This window comes from Scatophagus argus, chromosome 10 (assembly GCF_020382885.2).
Source record: "Scatophagus argus isolate fScaArg1 chromosome 10, fScaArg1.pri, whole genome shotgun sequence".
Classification (NCBI taxonomy): domain Eukaryota; kingdom Metazoa; phylum Chordata; class Actinopteri; family Scatophagidae; genus Scatophagus; species Scatophagus argus.
The window spans coordinates 11707080-11725676 of NC_058502.1; the positions used below are offsets into that span (position 1 = coordinate 11707080).

The following is an 18597-nucleotide window of genomic DNA, read 5'->3' on the forward strand; positions in this document are numbered from 1 at the left end:
AGTTTTCAGTTCCTGTCTCTGTAGCATGATGGTTGCATTTTCCCACACATTTTCTGTACTGTTAGTCATGTCTCTGTCTCCCACTGGTCTGGGTGGTTACAGATTCCCTAACGCAGCTTTCATGCTGGCCACACAAGTATATCGTACTAATGATGACAGGGCTGCCATACCCCCCCCCACCCCCACCCCCACCACCACCAGTCTGGACTGCTTTGACTGAGGGGTTTTGAGCATCAGGAATGACTTAGTGCAACATCTTGGTCCCTAGAGATAAAAAAAAAAGGATGAATGTATATGCACTGCATAGGCTGGTGACGTTGGTGACTTATTACAGCTCAGACCTCTTATGTGCAACACTGCCACCTTGTGGCAGACAGCAAAAACACACACCACTGCCAGAAAATTCACATTTTCATGTTAGCAGTAGTAACCACATATTGCAGACATTTTCTCTTAGTCATTATTCAAGTAGACTCACAAATAGATTGTTCAAATACATTTATTAAATATAAAAGACTCTTCTGCAGTGCAGTAATGATAATACAAAATATTTAGAGGATTAACAGAATTGCAGTGCTCTGGTTATTGATGTGTACATCATAATTAAAAATTTGTGTTCCTGAAATAGTTTAAAACAAGGTAAAAACAATAAAAACATACTAAATCGCACAAACTAAACTGTCCAAATTTGAAATATCAACAAGATGAAATCAAAATATGCAATGGTAAAGCATTTTATTAAGTCTGCAAAATCAAATGCAGTGTGCGGCCACAGTTAACTGCACCAGTCAAATAAGGAATAAGCAAGTTTGTTAAACTGACAAGTGTAGTCTTAAAATTTGGTGTCAAATTTCCTTTTAAGCCACAAACAAAGTAATATGAGAAAAGTATAAGTGCAACACGTGACAATGTTTGCACCAATGGTTCTTAATAATGCCAGTTTTTTAAAGCCAGACATAAACAGAAGCGGGAACATTTATTTAGGCTACCATAAATTGAAAAGACAAACAAAGTTAAAAGCTGCACTCAGCTTTTAAGGTATGTTGTAAAAAAAAAAAAACAAAAAAAAAACCCAAAACAAATAGAAAAAAAACCTTAGATATAAATAGGAAAATAAATACTCTCACTATGCAGTGCATAGTTCACTAGTGAACGTAGTGTGGACTTAAGCCAGGTGTTGTAGCTCTATTTCCTGTCTAGTGGATAATGGAGAAGCATGTGAAAGGGTCTTAATGCACTGTCTAGTGTTGAAACTCAAGAAAGAACAAAGCTGTGATTGCAAAGCCATCAGATGAACATTCTTTGGTTCACTGAAATACTGAAATGGAGATTCCCTCCCCCCCCCCCCCCCAAAGTCAAAAACACTGCTCTTCAAGGTTTGAAAGTTGTGTTACGTGTGTGTGTGTGTGTGTTGCACATGACTGAGCATGAATTCTTGCAGGGCACTGTCCTGTAGTATGACTTTCTTTCTCAACGGCATCATCATGTCTGTCATAGTTATTCACAACCTACAAAAACAGCCTACCTGTGCCAGAGGTGGTGGGCTTAGCGTAGCTCTGACACAGAACTGACGATCAGGTCGGCACTTTTCTTTTGCATAGACATAAAGCACTGTGATGTTTATCCCCCAAATGTACCTGGAAAGCATACTGCATATTGTAATAGTGAGATAAAGATTTATGACATTTTTTTTAAGGCAATTCTTTCATACTGGGTATGCAGAGCACTGCTGCAACTAGTTCTTCTATTACTAAGTGGAGAGTGGAACTGAAAAATGTCACCTCCGCCATTTCATGCAATCCAGCACGACAAAACCAAAACCTGTGGCTTCAAAATTGCCAGCATCGAAACAAACCCTCTCTGATACAATCTCAAAAGCACTGCAGCTCTTATAAAAAGGAGGGCTTTATCCTACTGAATTGCATGATATCTTCAGGTGTGTCTTCTGCACCCAGCAAGAATGCTTATGGAGCACAAGTCCTTCATAACATGCAGTGTGTGCAATTCAATTGGTCAACAAAAGGGCAGCCAATAGTTAAATAAAATGGAATATACACCTAATCCATGAAATATTAGCCATTTTCCAATCACTCGAATAATTTTATCCATGTATGATCATCTTAAACCTGCAGTGCGGAACTTTGGTCTCCCCCTTCTGGCAGTGAGAGTTATTAGACAAACACTGTCAACATGCAGGATATGAGGTCTAAGGCTCTGCCATACTCCTGATTGCTGTAGCCAACTCCATCAGTGCCCATCAGTTCCCACAAACAAATCTTTGCTAAGGCTACTGACGGTCCAGCTCAGGAAAGTCACCACAGACTCCAGATTTTAAAACTCGGCTATAGTACGAAATACAAAGAGATTTATGTGGCGGTGACAGGCTTAATCAGCACTGTGTCAACTTGTGTGGCAAGGGCTTGAATGTAATGGACTCCTGACAAAGTCCCGCACTCCAGGTTTAACTATACAGCACAGTATAAATGCACATCTCAGGGTCTCTGTCGCTCACTGGCTAAAAGAAAATCCTTATCTGCATAGGGAAGGGTACTGAAATGTCAGGTACATCAATGTGCTGATATCGGCACAAGAAAGACAAGTGGGAAGGAGCCCCAGTATGAAATGCAGACTGGTGTGAGCAGTTGTGGGCCAGGGATAAATCAAAACTATTAAAAATCAGCTCCACACACTGCAAGGTGAAGTATCGGTCAAGAGACTGAACTTCAAAAATGGGGAACAACACAGCTTTGTGGTGGAAAAAAATCCCCAGGATTGTCCCTAATGAACCTAGTGCCAGTTTCGCTTCCTTGTAATGTCGTAGGCCTGTGAGGGTGGGTTACATGCATTAAAGCCAGGAGAGGTCACCATGTGCCATGAAACTCTGCGATTATAAAGGTTTTCAAAGACTGCAACAGGTTGCTTTTTGCACCCCTCTGGTTTACGTTGTACTATTAAGCAGTATTGTTCAATTTAGTCTTGGAATGAAATACAAACCTTCATACTCTCAGTCTTTTGTAGCATATGCGTGACTATCCCCGCCTTGGAGCCCGAATGTTGGTTCTGATCCTTTGACTACTACTGGTCCATTCTGCAGACAGAAAATATTTTTAGCCCAGAGAACTTGGTCCAGTAAGTGCTAGCTCCTTTGGCTCGGTCTGTGCATCTCAGTTTCCTGTGCACTACTGGGGCTGAGAACAGGCTGAGTTCAAGGCTGCCAGGTCTTCCTGTCCTTGCCTTTCTGATCAGGAATGTGTTTGTAGCGACATTTGTCCCCAAAATGGCAGCCGGTGGTTCTCCAGAAGTAACACTCATCTCCGTTCACTGGGCCACGTCGTCGCGGTCTGGGCAGAGAGGAAGGTGACGTAAATAGAGACACAACAAGAAACGTATGATTTCAGTGGCCGAGTAGAGATCATAAAGTGAGGCTGAAGTGCTTCTTACCCAGCAGCTGCCCCTGCCTGCTGTGTGGCAGGGAGACAGGTCTTAAGTGGGAAAGGAAGGACTCTCTGAGTGCGACGGTCAGGATAACGCACCACTAGACGCGTGTTCTCAATACAATAACCCTGCGAGAGGAAGGACACATGCCAATTCTCAGTCCACAACAGACAGAAGACTGAAAGAAGAGAACCAAACAAGTGCTTACGTTTAGTTTCTCCATGGCGCGAGCGGCCATGTTTGCATTCTTGAAGTTGACAAAGGCACAGAATCGCTCATGCAGCACACGGATGCTCTCTATCTCACCATACCTACAAGGCAAAGCAAACACCTTAACAGAAAAGTCAATAACTAACTTGGTTAAATATTAGATTTCCATGTTCAAAGTGATGCAAACAGAAGTGATTGCTGACATGCCTTTCCAGTTGAGGAATTCACGATAGGAATGTGAGTGATTACATGGCCTGATTTTAAGTCATAAATTAGGTTAGTAAGAAATAGTTTACCAGATGAGGATCATACATTTTGAAAAGGTCCCATAGGTGTTTCTCAGTTAGCTCAGTCGTCACATTTCCCACCCACAGAGATGGACAAGGGCTTCTGGAGGAAAAAAGAAAGAATGTGACTGTCAGCAATAAAATCTCAGAAATTTTCAGAAACATATATATATATGTGTGTGTGTTAAACTTCACAAAAAAAACCCACAAAAGATATCAATAAAAACAAATCCATAAACTAAGGTCAACAAAATCAATTTTAGTCACAAGAGATGCCACCAACCCCTCTGTACCCTCACTTTGATTGGACAAACAAATGGTCACCTACCCTGGTTGCACAACAGATGGGTCTTGGCTTCCACCTGCAAAACAAAAGAGCTTCATCAACAGAATATAGAGAAAAAAGGTGTGTGTTATTGGCATATAATCTAGTGCATTACTTACTAGACTCCAGACTTGCAAATGAAAATATTGTGCCTTTTAAAAATATATTCATGTGCTCTTACTCTTGGCAATGTCAGAATAAGCTGTCAGAACAGCCTGCACAGTTGAAAATTTTTCCAGCAGCATAACACTTTGCCCCTCGTCAAAACCAAGCTCCTGAGGAAAGAATCGTGAGAAGAAATATCCAGTCAAGTCAGTTTTGAAGCGACTAGTTAAATAACAAATGCTGCTTCTAAAAAAAAAACAAATTAAAAAAAAAATTCAGAGGAAGCTCGGCTATTTTCATTCATAGCAACCGAGCTTTACAGGAAACACCTTTGACAACTTGCACGTGCATTTACCATTAACTGCAGCACTTTGCAGTTAAAAAGGTCAATGGCAGCCTCCTCACAGTCTTTGTCCAGTTTCAGCACCTGCTCCATAGCCTTCTCTGCCTCACTGTACCGCTGCAGCGTACACAAAAGACCCACAAAAACTAGTTAGTTAAAGGCTAATCTTATTACAACCAAAGCTGCATCTCATGAGCACAGTAGCCTCTCCCCTTACCTTCATGCCCATGAGAGCACTGCCCTGGCGGAAGTGTCCTTTGGGCCAGTCTGGGGCCAGCTGAATGGAGCGTTCAGCATCTGCCAGGGCCTGAGGGTACTGCTCCAAGCAGTAATAACAATAGGAACGATTCCCAAAAAACCTACAGGACATAATGTTAACAAAAAAATGCAAGGGGAATATGTTACATGTATCGAAAATGTATGCACCCCCCTAATAAAGTCATAAGCACAGATGACGTACCTGTTATCCTTTGGATCACATTTGATGGCGTCTGTAAACATGGCGACTGCTTGTGCGTACTGCCCCTCTTGCACTAACTTTATCCCTTTTTCTGCTGGAAAGAAAACAAGCTTGTAAATAATTCTCTGGTGAGCAGTGCTGGACACTGACACGCTTGTACAAAAGGTATGTGCAACTAATAATATTTCCTTGAAGGCTTTGTTTCTTTTTCAGTGAATGACCTGCTGGAGGGCTGATGCAGAAGTCAGTCCTTACCTGTCAGTGATGCGCTTTTCTTGGACATGGTGTCAGTTCCATTTGTCTTTAAGAAAAATATCATCAGTTCATTAATCCCTGCTGTGAAAATACACTTGGTCATAAAGTTATTAACAATCCAATTAATCATCTGATTTGCATTAAATATTTAGAAATATATTTACTGCAGAGAAAACAATAAAACATCAGCCTAATTCAAGACACAAATAGCCGAGGTTTAAGCCTCATCCTACAGATGAGAAATACTAGGTTAATACACACACACACACACACTGAAGCAACTTTTGCAAAGGCTTCCATGGTGCAGAGTCCACTTTTCTACACACTGAACTTTGGAACTGCTGTCACAACAAAAATAGCTGGCAGTTATGCTGGGGACTCCTGCTATATCGTCTTACATCATCCACTAGAACTTACTCACCTCTCTCCTTGCCTCATTCTCCTTGTTTTCTTTGGACTTGCGACTTGATCCTTTGGGTTTGACATGGCTAGCAGCATTAGCAAAGAAGGCACTGCTCACATCCCACTCTGGCTCCTGTGGGACACAAAGTCCAACATCATGTGTCATCCAAGCCCTGCATGAACATGAATAATGCTCTAATGTCCCCTACCTCTTCAGTGGATCTGGCTTGGGTCTTCTGACGTCCTTTGATTGCTGAAGGAGGCACGACAGGAGTAGCAACATTCTTGTTTGAGGCAGCTGCCTCGTTTTCCAAGTCTTTTTGCATTCTTTCTCTCTCCTCTTCAGCTCCGACTTCTGCTTCTGACTCGCTCTCATCCAGCTCAGAGTCTGCACCTCCATCTTCATCCTCCTCATCCTAAAGCACAGGACCATATATTACATATGATATATATACACAGTATATACAGTGCATTCTAGGAAGGATTCATGTGAGTGAATGATGTGTTTACCCGTTCAGCACTCTCATTTTGCTTCACCTGCTTCTTACGTTTTCGGTGGCGCTGAAACAGAGGCAGTACTTGACACATCAGAAAATATGTGACTCTACCCATAGCAGACGTTTTTTGTTTTTTTTTTAATTAAAAGTGCATCAAGTAGGATCTTCAACAATTAGGAATTTGCGTGTTCACCTTCCTCTTGGCTTTGCGTCGCTCCACCTTCCGTCTGACCTTCTCTTCCTCACTCAGATCCTCCTCTCCATTCAATGCATCCTAAACAAAGCCACGCACAGACAGTTCAATAGTGCACATTGTACTGTCCGCTTCGCTGGCATGCCAATGCCCTGCCAGTCTGACAACATTTGTTTACCTGTGACAAAGTGGCGTCATCACTTGGGTCAAGGGTTGCGCCACCACAGTCCATCTGCTCCTCCTGCTGCTGGACTGGGGGGCCTGTTGCGAGATACACAGCGCATCAACTCTCAAGAAACTTGACTATGTCTTCCGCCAGTTGAAACTACTCTAATCATGCCCCTTGTTCTTAAAATGGGGCAGCATACATGAAACTCTGCACAGCTTGTCTTTGTTTATGTTCTTGTACATTATGTTTCATAATACCTTATAAGAAAGAAAAGTGTACAAAAATTAACACGTGTGCTTTTAAAAATAACAACACTGATGCTCCACAATAATGTTGCTCTATAAAAGATGTTTGACATTTTGTGCATCAAATCAAATAAGCTGAGCGTGATCTTTGTAACAGCTAAAAACCTGTTGTCTGGATTGCAAACAAACATGTTTCTCCTTCCTCATTCACATTCAGGTCCAACTGCTACAACCTTTGATAACTGGAAATCTAAGTGACATAGGGTGGAGACAGGAAATCTGATGTAATGCTTTCTTATTTATAAAAAAAAAAAAAAAAAAAGCTGAATCTGAGACAAAAGGACACACAGTACAAAAAACTGCTCATTCAGAATAATTCAAGTTCTTTTTCTGTCTTAAGACAGGGATGTTTACGCTTACACATGCGACTCACTCATGATGACTTTTCTCAGGAACTTTGTGGGAAAAAATTAAATATGTTGTGTGTGTGTGTGTGTGTGTGTACACATGTTGGAAGGCGTAGATCAGATCAAACTAGAACCTTGCTGCTCATTTAGGCCCAATGGCAGCACTCAAATGGCAAAACAAAAGGAAGCAAAAACACCAGACCATGCGAGAATCTATGTGGTTTCAGATTTCCATTTGTTTAGCAAAGATCTCTGCAGCAGTGACAAATTCATACTTCTTCTGTGACTCATGTTGGGACTCGTGAGGCACTGAGTAGGTGCCTGCAACCCTTACGCTGCTCAGTGCAGTTTTGCTCAATTCTCTATGTGCTGCAGACTATATTTCAAGTAGGAAAGAGATGACAAGCAGCAACTGATCTTCCTCATTATTTGCCTCAACATCTACATACAAACATCCACACATATGGTACTGGGCACTGGGGCTGTGTTCAACATTTTAGACAGTGCTGATTAATGCTCCAAACATATGATTAGAGAAAAACAACAAAAGTCTCAGTGTAACATTAAGACTATCAATTCATTCATCCGTGTACATTCCAGCACACTTGTTTTGCATCCAACTAATTCTCATTGGCTTTGGCACAGTGAAGATCCCACCGTTTTGCCATCGCATAGAGTTACTGTCTCCAAACATACATAGAAAGTGGAAGGAATTTCAGCTGTCCGTGTCTGGCTCACTACTCAAATATCAAGAAACAACCACAGCTCAAGCACAGGGCCATCCCATTGGTGTGAACCAGGCTTTTTGCTAAATCTATTAACTATAATGGATTGCCCTCCTGACAAATAAACTATACGAGACCCACGGACAAAAGCAACAAAAGAGGCTCAGGGTCTCCCCTTCAAGAAGACTTCTTAAATTGGTGTACAGTCGAAAGGTGAGCTCTTTCCACAGGAATGCAAAATAACAGCATTCATCATCACAGAGCGGGGCTTTAACCAGGAAATCAGCTCCATGACTCTTTTTCTTTACTGTTCCTCAAACTTGTCATAACACAGAAAGAAAGAAAGAAGGAAGGAGAGACACAGATGGTAACGTTATCATGAAAATAATCACCACTAAATCAAATGTCAATGATGTTATGTGATTTGAGGAACTGATTAAAGACACTGGTGTTTACACAGGGAACATGCTCAGTGAAGCATCAGTCTTTTTACCCAACTGTTGTGGGTGATGGACTTGAGTCTCACATGGTGGGTTTTTTTTTTTGGGGGGGGGGGGGGGGATTTAAGGAGGCACCAAAGATTTACGAAAGAGGTTTCTAAGATGCTCTTTCCCCGTAAGTCGGTAAACTAAAACTGGAAATTGAACACATGGAGAAACAAAAAGAGGAACAAAAGTGTGAACACATGACTTATAGAAAGAAATACGTTATCACGGCTTCTTGGCACCCAGTGAGCAAACTTGGAAGTGGTGCAAGCAAGGGTGGAACTGGCATGAGGGGAACTTTCATTGTTTAACCCGAGAAAAAGTCAGCGAGAAAGACAACTGCGAAACACGACCGCAAATATATCGTTCAGTAACCAGCGTGTTAGATTTTCTCGGCAGTTTCATTTTCACACGCGTTACATTATCGTTTAAAGAACCTGTTGAACTTGTGGTGGACTTTAGAAAGTTTTGAAAAAAAAAAAAAAAAAAAACTGGGACATTTCTTACCGCTCCCGAGTCCCAACAATCGGCATATATCTCTGGTGAATTTCATGAGCGCAACCATCCAGCATTATTGTCCCAAATATCCCACGAAAGGTGTTTAAACAGAGGGTTTAGGTCGGAGTGAACACGTTTGAAACAATCGATATGTAATCTGAGGGAATCTTCGGTGGTTTCGTCCACTTCCTGAGCGTCAAATGCCGACAGTGGGTCCACCCTCATCCGCGCCTTAAAGCCACAGGACGCCGTTATCGGTTCAGATCCCAGCGCTGACTGCGTGCCAACACTGATCAAACTTTAATAAAGCACTTGTATATTCATTAAGGCACCACTAAAGATAATAAAAATCGAACACACAGGCTGGACAATATGTAATAAGTAATTTTTTGATAAAAGTTTACAAAGGTTTGAAACACATTAAATCAAGATCCACTTCTTGTAGTGCTTTCAGTCAGGCCTTGTGTTAAAGGCTCTGGAAGAAATCTAGAAAGCTGATCTCAAGCAATTCTTTGTTAAGTTAAGCTTCATGTTCATTTTTTTAGGATCTTTTTGGTTTTTAATGAAGCTCTTTATTGTAATTTATTGTAGAATTATTGTTACACAGAGGAGACTTCGGTTTGGTGGCTGACGGTGATGTTGACCTTGGAGCTAACCCAGTAACAGAAATAGTAATTGGTAAGTAGTGGTTTTCTGATCTTTTGGCCATACTCAATGATACAGTCATCTAGGAATAATTTAATTGTTGTTTGATGACAAAGAAAATGACACATTTGTTTGAATTCATTGGAATTTATTCATACAAAGTGGTCCCATTGTACATCATATCCTTCATTACACTGACGGTTTTGTGTTCATTTCATTAAGACAAATGAGTTATTCTAAAAATCAGGAATCTAAAAACAGAATCTTGCATAGCAATACTGCACTAATAACAGGCATGAGTATTGACACGGAGCCTGTAAGCCTCTTTTACTGAATCTCTCCTTGTCTCTTATGATTCCCATGTGGGTTGTATTTATTAAATCAAACATTTACGCCCTTATTTTTCTTCTCAGATACCCTGACAAACAGGACACACAACAAGAGACAGTTGACCAGAAAAATAGTGAGACAGACAGACAAAAGAGAGGCTGAACACTGATGAGCGAGACCCCACACTGATGCTGTCAAATGTGTCATTGACGTTTCAGGTCAGCCATGACGGTGAGCGCTGCATTCCAGCCGGGAGAACCCATCACACCACCACCTGGGAAAAAAAAACAAAAAACATTCAAAATATAAAATAGACAAGGATGAGTGAGTCCTGTTCTGTTCGGAGAAATCACAAACAGTTTACTCAGCTGCCTGATGTCATCAAGTGACTTCATCGCTTCATCACCAGCACTTAAGGTCTAAAGGTTCATTAACTCCGCTCTTCCAACACTACACAACATAACATAAATGACTGTACTTATACTACACAAGAGGCAGCCACATATGCAATTCAATGTTCAACTGACAGTTCAGCATTAACAGCAAACCTGGATGACTGCCGCTGCCACACAGATAAAGCCCCTTAACTGGTGAGCGGTAGTCTGAGAGAGAGGGCAAAGGTCGCGCTAGGTACAGCTGGTCCAGTGACATCGATCCATGGAAGATATTCTGGAAAAAAAAAAAAAGGCCAAAATGTTTACAATCTTTTTGTTTCTTGATAAAATTACATTATGAGAAAAGTAGCCTGGCATTTGTTTAAGGACTGCCTAAGTAGGTTCTCCAGGTCTCCTCAATAAACAAAAAAAGAAGTGGATGCCATTCATTGGGTTGGTCTTTACAAAGCTAATGTGAACTTTGATTCTCACTCATGGGTCGTGGTAAAACTGCCTGTAACCATTAACTGGGTCTGTATCTGAGCAGACAGTGAACGGCAGAAGACCGCAGAGGACGCAAATTACTTCCTCATCCAGTGAACAGTTGATTGTGTCAAGCAAATCAGATGCGTATCAATATTCAAATCGCTGCTCAGTCAAACAGTGTTTGCAGTGTACAGTGTGTACCCCTCCAGTGAGCCCAAAGATCCTCTCCAGGTCAGGCGGAGCCAGGACGTCCCTGCCCACAACCGATTCTTTGAACCCTGGAGCGTATTGTTCCACCCAGTCAAATACTAAAAGGGACAGACAAACACATGCTTTATCGCTGAAACGGGTTAATCAGTATACATTTAAAGAGTGCTATTCTTCGAAATACTGTTTATTTGTTCTGGAAAAAATTCCATCCAACGTTTCAAAGTCAGATTCATAATTTTATAAAAAGACAGTTTTGACCTCAAAATATGATTCCAAGTAAAGTCCTCTTCTTACAAGGTGGATATCTCAGTTTGGAATAATCATTTTCCTCTCTCACTAATCAAAGCTAGAACTTGCGTGCCTGAGAAATACATTTTGTAGCAATGCAAACACGTGCCACAATGTCAATAATAACAAGCCCTGAATCACTGAGCGTGTTACCAGTGTCTGCATAGGCCTCTCTGTCCTGGTTAGTCCACTCTTTCCCTTCTATGTGGTAGGGGGTGAACTGGGTGAACAGTGACACCACGTGGCAGCCAGGGGGAGCCAGGGTAGGATCCAGTACAGAGGGGATGGTCATCTCCAGCATGGGTCTACGGGAATACAGGGGCATGATGAGACAAGATGGTGGGCAGTGAAGGGTGGGTGACATGATGATAAAAATTCAGGAAGAGTGAGAATATGCTTTTGTTAAAAACAAAGCATGGATTAGTTTTAAGATGTACAGCATCCTTTAAAAAGAAAGACATTTTAAGAAGCAGTATACACTTATAAGTTTTGCTTTACTTACAGTGATACACACTACTTTTTGCAGCTTCAAGGTTATCTCCCCTGTATTCTGTACAGTCAGTAATACGTGACTAGCTCTTATGTACAACTTGGAAGAAAGTCTGTGCTGAATATTAATGATTGAAACGTCCAGAACAAATGTTTACCTCTACCTCTGTATCTCTTGTATGTACACTCAGATAAATACTGGGATTATTTTGTTGCTGAATATAATTGTTGAACCCTATGTGAGAGATTAAGATAAAATGGTATGTGTTTGATCCATGCAGGAGCGTGAAGATCTATTTACCTTGCCGAGGGACGTCCATTCATGGCGTCTTTGTATGCGGTCTCCAGTACCTCCACACTCTCACAGTTGAGATGAATGGAACACTGATGGTGGGGTCCTGGTTTATCATCTGGTGTGGGAGATGCAAGGAAATTTGGCAGCTTGTCCACTGCCACTGTTTAAAAAGAAAAGAAAAGAAGAAGAAAGAAGAAAAATGGCAAGAAATCAGTGTTGGTTCTAAGATCATGTATCATTTTAAGTTTCTATTTTTGATGAAGCAAAGTGCAAGCTTAATTTTCAGTCGACTAAATATCTGAAATACAATATGGGCAACTGTCAGTGCACTTGATATGTTGTGCTTAACGCTGCTCACTTCTTCCAGCATGAAGTCTGTTAAAGTAAATGTTACAGAAGCGATTAGACTATCATTAAATCTAAGACTCAGTGCGCTGTAAAGGATCAGTTAAAGACTTCCTGAGTGATAAAGCCCTAAAGCTCAGGCTCTGCTGTAATTAACAAGCAGGAGCTACACATGGCACCACACAGGAAGCTGAAAAACACTAAACAACGTCTTAATGGCGTGTGCTTTACATAGTTCTATAATATACCAAACTTTGAAAGTTGTGTTCACAGTAACAAAAGCTTAGGCACTGACCTAATCTTACACTGTAATAATATACAGCACTCCGCAGTGGAGGAGTAAGAGCTGATCCTTCCTGATGCACTACACCTGTCTGAGCCTTGTTGCGAAGTCCTCATTATCTCTCCCTAACTGTGACTAGATATTCACCTAAATATCATGAACACACGTCTGGAGAAATGATTGTTGGCACAATGAGCCCTGCAGCAAGTAGCCTGAATGGCTTTTTGGTTCTGCTTTTCTTGACGCTTACTGTGACAGTGAATGTTATCATGCTGCAAGGCAGCTTTGAAGAGAAAAAGGTGCCCACCGTAGAAGCATTTCACATTATTTTAACAGTCAGGACCTTTGCATATAATCTCTGATATCGTCCTTTTTTTTTAGCATTCGATGCAAGCATCAGCTAATAAAAGGTTTGCATAAGGTCATGAATTGTGACTAGCATGACAGAAACAGAGCAGAGGTACCATTGATCTTGGTAACAGGTGAGGTGTAGTCAATCTGATCCACGGCTTTGATGAACTCTGGAGAAAGGGCAGCCTGCGATAAAAACCAGGAAGCCTGAGTAAATCATACTGTGTTGTGCCATGGTTACATGTGGAGGTGTGTTTTTCTTTATTACCTGTGGCGTGAGGTATTTGAAGGTAACATATGGGGTGGCATTTGATAAAACAATTTTACTGTGAATCTCTGTGCCATCCTTCAGCACCACTCCTTTGGCAGCACCATCTGAGCCAACCAGAACCTGTCCCACATCCTGTCAAGGATGGATATTGTACATATATAAAGAGCAAAACACTGATGCTAGAATTTCCATTAAACCACAACTTAAACTGCTTTACCTTCTCAGTGAAAATGTCTACACCATAGGATCGAGCAGAGCTTGCAATAGCCTTAGACACGCCTCCCATGCCTCCCTCCACATAACCCCATGCTCCCTTCTCTTTCTCCAGCTCCCCCATCACATGGTGCAAGAGCACATACCTTCAAGGCAAAACCATAAAATGAGTTACTTTCAGAGGCACAGTTGATTCGCTAAATGTATTTAAACCTGTAGTTATGTGTGTTTGTCTGCCACAGGGTGTCCAAAAAAGGTGTCTCACCCACTACCAGGATTACTTGGACTGGTCATGGCTCCTATCACACCATCAGTAGCCAGTGTTGCTTTCAGTGGCTCCGACTCAAACCACCGGTTGAGGATCTAAGACACAAAATGTGAGTTGGTCATGATGCATAAAACAGCAACTAATGCCACACTGTGTAAAGTGTAACAAACCTTCATTATTGGTGCAGTTATAATCTCATAAAAGTCTGGAATGTTTGTGCCAAGTTTCAGACCTTCAAATTCAAGAACAAAACACATCACACAGCGGGTACAAATGGTGGTGAATCACTTGTTATTCTGACATCAAAAATGTAACTTGTTTCTCCCCCCAAGCAGACATCTGTCAACGCACCACATTTGACAATAGGCATCAAGGTTTTAGCTGCAGCCAGCCTCCTCCTCAGTGATCCATCTGTAACACCTGGAACATCTACAGGAGGAGCATCCAGAAGAGGGTGAATAGCTCCTGCTAGCTTCTCAAGGTGTGCAACAAAATCTGCGAAAGCCTGGGTACAGGCGAGGGATGTGGGATTGTATGAGAAACAGGACAGGTTAACTTTATACAGGTAGAGCAACGAAGGTCAAAAGAGACAATGAAGAACTTTTTCAGTTTATACTTCTGTGACAGGAGCTTATATAAATCTGCGCTGGAAAATGAAATGTAGATCCGTGCATGATAGAGTCAGCTTTTATTATGCCTATCACAATGCTTAAATCACCTTAGCATCCTTCTGTGAGAACTTGCTGATCTCCCTCTGGTTCATGGCCAGATCTGAGCCCAGGGTGAGAGACCTCGGAGGGGCTCCTCTCACCCCCTCCTCTAACATTGGGGTAAAAGCGTGGGGATCTCTCATATACACCTTCAGTCCATGTTTCTGATGACAAATGCACAAAATGAAGCACAGCAAACAAAACCAATTGCATAAAGCCAACTCAGAATGAGTTTTAATATATGATTTGGAATTTTACAACTTTACTTTGTTTACCTTGAGCTCTAAGTCTGCATATATCTGGGGTCTTAATAAACTGAGCAAATAGGAACACCTCGAGAAGCGGAAACCTGCACACAAGAGCACTGTTACTCTAACAGGTCTAACAAGTATTGGCTTGATACGACAATTATCAACATGATCCCTGCTGATAGTGTTGTCTTCAACATTTATTCAGTCAATCACAGCACGTTTGGTTGCACTGAAGGCTCAGTTTACCAAAATCAACACATGCAGTATCAAGCCATGCAAGCAGATTTTTGTGTGTGCTGCAGTTACCCTGCTACCAGATTTTCAAATGTAATTCATCAGGCAGAAGGTAGTTCCAGTATACACTAGCTGTACAATAAGTTAATATCAGGGGTAAGTGAAAAAGTGTTTTTGTTGTTTTTAAATTTAGTTTTTGATGCGTTGTGCCAGAGTCACCCTACCAGGGAAGATTTCCTCTGTGACAGCTGCTCCTCCCAAGACATGTCTGCGCTCCAGCACCGCTGTCTTCAGCCCTCCCTTCTGAAGGTAGGCAGCCTAAATACATACACACACACACACACACACACACACCTACCTTTAACCTGCTACTGAACCATATGTTTTATTGGCTTAGGCGTTGGGAAACAACTGCTTGAACTTACTGCCACCAGTCCATTGTGTCCTGTAACAAAAATAAATAAATAAATAAATAAAAAATAGCTTTGCTGCAAATATAATATCACCATAAATATTACAAGTCCAGCTTCAGTATGACAATCAAGCTCCTCCGACATACATTTTACAGTAAAACTGAGACCAAAGTTGAGCAATTTAGACGGCAGTTTGAGTCACTCTTACAAAAATCTGAGCCGAAATGCCATCGGAAGGTTAAATGAGCTCTAACAAATGAGGTAGGAATTACTTTTGGAAACTTGGACGAAACTCTGAGTGGCGCGGGTTGTTATTATGTGGTAACAGTCAATAGTTAGCTCAAGTTTCCTGCACTTTTTTTTTCCTGCAGTCCACAGCTCTCACCTCCCCCGATGACCAGTGCGTCATACTGGGATCTTAAAGCGGTGTGACTGGATGTGGATCTCGTCACTGTACCCCAAACAGTCACAGCCCTCCGTCCACGATCAGTCCACGCCGCTGCAGCCATGGCAGGAGTTCGAGGCAGGCTTCCACATTAGTCCCACCCTTTTACGTCTAAAGAAGCGTAGAGGAGATCCGCGTGTCCCTTTAAGCCTAGAAAAACGTAGAGGAGATCCGCATTTCCCCGCCACACGTGTTGGTGTGGAGCAGGATGTAGATTCGTAAAGTGTTACACTCACATAGTCATACCGATATTTCATTTAGGTGTAGTGCGTGTATCGTTGAGATGTGGAACAAATCAAGGACAATGATATCTATCTATCTATCTATCTATCTATCTATCTATCTATACTTCTACATACACAGGATTTCCACAAGATTTTGCAGTGTTTCTGTGGGAATGTTTGCTCATTCATGCAGTGGAGCAAAACTGAGCTCAGGCACCAATGTTGGATGAACGGCTCGCAATCTCCAGTTCATCCCAAACGTTTTGGATGGGGTTGAGCTCAGGGCTCTGTGTGGGCCAGTCAAGTTCTTCCCCACCAAACTCATCCAACCATGTCTTTATGGGGCACAGTTATGCTGGAATAGAACCTGTTAGAAGCATAGCATCGTCCAAAATGTCTTGGTATGCTGAAGCATTAAGATTTCCCTTCACTAGGAGTAAGGGGCCAAGCCCAACCTCTTAAAAACAGCGCCATAAAGAGGTGTGTCTGGATACTTTTTATCTCTACATTCTATCTATCTATCTGCCTGTCATTATTCAGTCGTCCACTTGGTGGCGCAGATGTCCCATTTAACTCAGCTCAGTCCTGTCACGTTTTCCTCAACAGTTCATACATTTATTGTTCAAAGTTGCATCATCAACAGTACGGTCCTTCAAAATGAATTTATTAATTTCATACTATATTTGTATTTTTTTTATTTTTATATGTTTTGTTTTTTAGATGGTTTTTTGGTAACAACTTTAAAAATGTTGACCAGTTCGTGAATAAATTCCTCAATGACTGGATTAATTTCATATCTAAACTAGTTGCAGATTCTGCATATATTTACAAATAGGTTGTATAAATATAAAAATTTCACAAGATATCAGAATACAATATGACCAGCATGTTTGTCTGTGAAAAACATTTGCTTCACAGAGCACATGTGACTTGTCTGTAATGGTGTTTTTACACAAATATATGAAAAAAATATAATGATCAAGAAGTGCAGTTCAAGACATCCTCTCTTTGCTCATTTGGGGTTGTGCTCAAGTCATTGCACAGTAAGGGTTCGCCTTAAGAGTTTTAAGATGAGCTCTTAACACTCACTGGTTTCTTCAGTGCTGCTGTTGAAGATGTCACATTGACGTAGTGGTTCACTTATGATGCATTAATAAGATAAGAGGCCGTAGATCATCTGTGGGTCTAAAGCGGCAGTCCAGGGAGTAGGCAGAGCCAGAAAAGTAGATTGTATGGGGATCTGAGAACAGAAGGGTGTTAATTGGTACAAAAACAACCAAACACAGCAGAACATAACCAAGTTATCTTCTCAACCTGTCTATATAATGTTGATTTTTGACTATGTTTTGCTTAGATAGTGTAAAATAATTCCTGAGGCTTCTATAGATTGTGCACTCTCTTGGCAGAGGGAACGAAATGAGGGGTTATAGTGATCTAGAGTTTCCTGCTAGACGTAACATGCCTTTCCCTTGGTGTATTAGAGTAGCATTAGTTTCAGGGAAGAGAAATGATCCTGATATGCTGTCTGCTTGGTTTTCCTTTAAGGAATGTCTGCGGACAACAGCCAATCAACCATAACTAGATCAGAAGCAGGAGATTTTGTTCTTGTAAGCAGAAATTAACACTTCATTCCCCTTTGTCGGCAGAAATTCAACACTACAGCCCTTCAAGGCTCTCACAGGCAATAAAGGAGAAAATTCAATTATATTAGAATGATGCTGCACCAAAACACAATTACCTTATTTTCTGGGCGGAAAAAAGTGCTTCTTCTCCTCCAGGCGAAAAGGTTCACTGGTGAAGATGTTGGAGCCTGGAGACATTTATCTGGCTGCTCCCAGCATTCCAGATGTGAAATACAAGCTGTCTCATAGTAGATCATAAAAGATGTTACAGTGCATTGTAACTTGAACATCTAGTGTGTTTTTAGTTTTTATCCATGATGAGTGAGTACATTGTAACTTTAGAGGAGGTTTCTTTTGGCTGGTGGGGGTGGGGGATGAAGTGAACTTCAATATAGAAAGACACTATGGAGAATGAATGTATGAATAAATGAATGATGATCTTGTACTGAAACAATTACTCTCTTAATCTCTTCTACAAATGTTCCTTTTGCTTTATTATGGTTGTTGTGAAATTTGATTCAAAATGTAATTGAAACATTTTATGCATTTTAGACCTCAGAAAATAAAATGTGCAGGCAATAAAATTATACTTGATTATATTTGTAAATACTGCACATTTTAAGGTTTGTGGTGCCAAGTTGAGCAAATAAGGTAACCAGTTAAAGTACTTTTTATAACACTGACCAAGAAAAACAAGGGAAGACCCAGATTAGTGAAAGTCTGTGGTTTGAATCACAGGTGGCAATTTCCATAAACTGGCAGCACAGCTGTTGTTATTCAGTAGTTTACATATTTTGAGGTTGCCCGTG

The 18597-nt window shown here is 41.2% G+C and overlaps 2 protein-coding genes across 5 annotated transcripts; both read right to left on the bottom strand.

Moving 5' to 3' along the window:
• Positions 1-483: 483 nt before the first annotated feature.
• Positions 484-9252, bottom strand: zgc:123010 (uncharacterized protein LOC641500 homolog). Of its 4 annotated transcripts, none has more exons than XM_046401609.1 (16): positions 9051-9252; positions 6691-6773; positions 6513-6593; positions 6333-6383; positions 6032-6238; positions 5842-5955; positions 5421-5466; positions 5166-5256; positions 4923-5064; positions 4718-4822; positions 4439-4532; positions 4261-4294; positions 3958-4032; positions 3644-3746; positions 3442-3563; positions 484-3341 (listed from the first exon to the last, which is right to left on the bottom strand). In XM_046401609.1, exons 1-16 carry the CDS (start codon positions 9106-9108, stop codon positions 3206-3208), a joined length of 1542 nt encoding a protein of 513 aa, XP_046257565.1. In that variant the 5' UTR covers positions 9109-9252; the 3' UTR covers positions 484-3205. The 4 variants fall into 4 exon arrangements, with proteins under 4 accessions (XP_046257565.1, XP_046257564.1, XP_046257563.1 ...); XM_046401608.1 differs by having other exon boundaries at positions 5166-5259; XM_046401607.1 differs by having other exon boundaries at positions 3958-4035; positions 9051-9251.
• A 565-nt stretch (positions 9253-9817) lies between these two features.
• pyroxd2 (pyridine nucleotide-disulphide oxidoreductase domain 2) lies at positions 9818-16071 on the bottom strand. Its single transcript, XM_046401605.1, has 16 exons — positions 15883-16071; positions 15510-15529; positions 15309-15402; positions 14875-14948; positions 14608-14763; positions 14241-14394; positions 14060-14121; positions 13887-13984; positions 13626-13767; positions 13406-13540; positions 13251-13323; positions 12165-12318; positions 11528-11679; positions 11078-11184; positions 10565-10685; positions 9818-10290 (listed from the first exon to the last, which is right to left on the bottom strand). The coding sequence occupies exons 1-16, from the start codon at positions 16004-16006 to the stop codon at positions 10220-10222; spliced, it is 1737 nt and encodes a 578-aa protein (XP_046257561.1). The 5' UTR covers positions 16007-16071; the 3' UTR covers positions 9818-10219.
• Between the last annotated feature and the right edge of the window lie 2526 nt (positions 16072-18597).

Coding starts and splice junctions, on each gene's coding strand:
- pyroxd2 (XM_046401605.1), bottom strand. CDS start 16,006: ATGGCTGCAGCGGCGTGGACTGATCGTGGACGGAGGGCTGTGACTGTT. Junction 13,768..13,886: donor CCAAGTAATCCTGGTAGTGG/GTGAGACACCTT, acceptor TTTGCCTTGAAG/GTATGTGCTCTTGCACCATG. Junction 10,686..11,077: donor TCTTTGGGCTCACTGGAGGG/GTACACACTGTA, acceptor TTTTTTTTCCAG/AATATCTTCCATGGATCGAT.
- zgc:123010 (XM_046401606.1), bottom strand. CDS start 9,108: ATGGTTGCGCTCATGAAATTCACCAGAGATATATGCCGATTGTTGGGA. Junction 5,065..5,165: donor TGTGATCCAAAGGATAACAG/GTACGTCATCTG, acceptor TATGTCCTGTAG/GTTTTTTGGGAATCGTTCCT. Junction 4,823..4,922: donor GTGCTCTCATGGGCATGAAG/GTAAGGGGAGAG, acceptor TGTACGCTGCAG/CGGTACAGTGAGGCAGAGAA.